This window comes from Frankliniella occidentalis, unplaced genomic scaffold (assembly GCF_000697945.3).
Source record: "Frankliniella occidentalis isolate FOCC.00 unplaced genomic scaffold, Focc_3.1 Scaffold16, whole genome shotgun sequence".
NCBI classification, from domain to species: domain Eukaryota; kingdom Metazoa; phylum Arthropoda; class Insecta; order Thysanoptera; family Thripidae; genus Frankliniella; species Frankliniella occidentalis.
The window spans coordinates 1,371,875-1,374,726 of record NW_026267146.1 but is presented as its reverse complement, the minus strand read 5'-3'; the positions used below and the strand labels follow the sequence as shown (position 1 = coordinate 1,374,726).

At 65.1% G+C, this 2,852-nt stretch overlaps 1 protein-coding gene across 1 annotated transcript in view; it reads left to right on the top strand.

The window, feature by feature from the left end:
• The first annotated feature begins 1,115 nt into the window (after positions 1-1,115).
• LOC113218130 (kinesin-like protein KIF19) overlaps positions 1,116-2,852 on the top strand; it is a 9,631-nt gene continuing 7,894 nt past the window's right edge. The window contains exons 1-2 of the mRNA XM_026438347.2: positions 1,116-1,650; positions 1,730-1,798. Of these exons, the coding sequence (XP_026294132.1) occupies positions 1,582-1,650; positions 1,730-1,798 (138 nt within the window). The 5' untranslated portion in view covers positions 1,116-1,581. The remainder of the gene's footprint in view (positions 1,651-1,729; positions 1,799-2,852) is intronic.

The following is a 2,852-nucleotide window of genomic DNA, read 5'->3' as shown; positions in this document are numbered from 1 at the left end:
CCGGCAATGGCCCGCCCTGCCGGTGGTGGTGCGCGAAATTGGAGGAAACGGAGCAGCGCAGCGCGCAGATGGGGGTCAATCAGCGTACGAAATGGAGACCACACGACCCTAGTGCCGGAGACCATCGCTGCGCCACGGGGGCGAGGCGAAATACGTCGTGTAAAACGTGGCAGCTGGCGTAAAGGTCACCGCTGCTGCGGCTGCACGGCCTCCTCAACTCCGTGGCGCGGCGGAGCCTGATTTAAAACCACGCGCGCGCGGCCGCCGCCCCCTTTCTGCATCAATATCACATGGCGACGCGACCGCACACGGCGAATCTCGCGTGTCGAGCCGGCGGCCGCGCGGTGGGGTCGCGGGGGTCGCGGGGCGGGCTGCGGGTGTGTGTTTTTGGCGAGAGCTGTTCCATTTTTGATCGGGCGCGATATCGATGACGACGGCGGCGATACATCGGACACAGCAGCAGCAGCAGCAGCGTGTCTCGGTGCCGTGCCGCCCCGGCGGCCGCGTGCGCGCCCCGCTGCTGCTGCTGCTGCTGCTGCACCTGTTGCACACGCTGCGCCGATAAGAGGCGCCGATAACGACAAAACGGCGTGATTTGAACGCGCGGGGCCGCGAGCGAGAGGCGAACGGGGTCACCCGAGGCGGCGGGGGTAGTAGCTCGGAGTGCCGCTTTTAGGGCCCGAAATGTCACACCTGCTGCTGCCGCCCGGGCTGGTCACATGATCGCCATTACAAAATTTGTTTGACGGAAATCGTAAAAAAGTGTGGTACACCAAACGCACCGCGCTATCGCGGCGGCATGGACGTGATAAAAAGCAGGCTCGGCGAATGGTAAAAGGACCCGGAGGAGATTACGTGAGGACGGTATGTGGGTCAGCGGGGGTGCCGGGTGCGGGGCCGCGCTGCGCCGCGCTCCAGCCGAGGGGTGGTTGTCCGGTCCGAGGGTCGTAAGGGCTCGCAGCCGACACGGCTAACGAGGCGCCGGCGGGGCGGGGCTGGGCCGAGGGGGGAGCCCGGGCACGCGCCCCGCCCCTTCCATCGCGCACACCGCGGCGCCGCTGCTGGCTCCCCGCGCGGAACCCTTCTCGCGTCGCGCAGTTGCGCCGCAATGGTCGTTCCGAGAGGTGGTGCGGGGCGCGGGGGAGGCTCGGCGTCGCGCGCGGGCTCGGGCGGGCCGTGAGGCGGAGCGTGTGGGTCCGGTCCCACCACGTGCGAGGCGGAGAAGGCAACCCGAGGCATTGTGTGCATGAGCGGGCTCGAATGCGGGGCCGAAGCTGGGCCCCCAGGTAGACACGGCCGCTCCCGCCGCGTCTCCGTCTTCCTGAAGTCGTCTAACATCACCGTCGGCGAGCGGCTGCAGAGTGGCAACGGCGTCGACGTGAAGGGGCTGGTCCTGGAGGAGGCCGGCACCGAGGCCGGCGGCCTCCCCCGCTGTGATCGCCGGCGCCGTCGCCGCCGCCGTCCGGCTGGGCCTGCCGAAGACGTGCTGGAGCGGCGGCCCCGGCAGGCCTCGGCAGCCCCCGCGGCGCACCCCCGCGCGAGGAGCTCCGCTAGCGGGGGCCGCCCGGGCGGGCGCGGGCCATGACACAGTGGGGCCACGCCGACCCCACGCCCGTCGACACCCCCAAGACCGGCGACGAGAAGCTCATGGTACGGACGGACGGACCGTCATAGTTTAACGCCACGCACACGGACCGCGTCACACATTGTTTTGTCTATCCGCCCGCAGGTGGCCGTGAGGATCCGGCCCCATCGACCTGATGAGGGCCAGCGGGTCGTGCACGCGGTCAATGAAAAGGTAATAATCAGGGTACGGCCGACCAATCCGCGATCGTTACGCTGATACCGACGCGGCTCGGTTTACGCGCCCGCCCGCGCCTATCCGCATCATACACATGACGCCATGGCGCAGATCTCGCGCCGGTGATACCCCCTCTCTCCCCCACCCCTCCACAGGGCCAGGGAGAAAGGCATCGCACAGTCGCGTTGCTGTGACCCGTAACTCCCCCGCGCGGGTACGCGCCGCTGTTGCGGTCGTCGCGTGCCGTCGTCGTGCTCCCTACCAAAGGGAAATGCGTGGCGCACGCCAAAACGTTTTTTTTTTTTTTTTTAAGTTTGCGGCGATGAAAAAGAGGAACTTACCAGCTACACATTACACGCTGTGTCTTGCTTGTTCAGACGCCGCCATCCAGTGTATTATTAGATTAAGCCTTTTACTTGAAGAAGGCACTGGAAAAACAAAGGTAGGAATCAACACCCTTCTTGGGGTGTTAATGACTTTCTCGTTGCCTTACAAAGAGGACGAAAATTTTCGCACCCCATGAAAAATGCCCCAAAGGTGCTAAATTTTAGAGCCGTTGGAGATTTTCTTGGGCCTTCTGAAGTCATTAAAATTTAGCACCTTTAAAAGGAACTAAGTCCCACCTTTGTTTTTCTAGAGGGGGTGGGGGGTGGGGTACGGTACGGGGACGGGGACGGTATCCACCGGGGGGAGTCCTGGGCTCGCGATGAGGAAATAAATGGAGCGCTCGGAAAGCATGAAAGAACTGATGCAGGCGCATGCAGGTCCGCCCAGCCCAGCCCAGGCGCAGGGCCCGCCGACATGTAAGTCGCCCATAAGGGCGGCACACGAGCAGCGGGGCTGGCAAACGGCGGCGGTGGTCGGAACATAAATAATTCCGGCGTGGCCGCCACAGGACAAGGCTGCGCCTCGCGCGGGCTGCGAGTGGCGCGCGCGGCTGCGGCGCGTCCGTGTCTGCAGTTGGCGGGCTGATTCACGCACGCAAATGACAGGGGGGCAGTCGGACGCCTCGCCAGCCACGCGACCGCATTGCGCCGAGGACGGAGCTCTC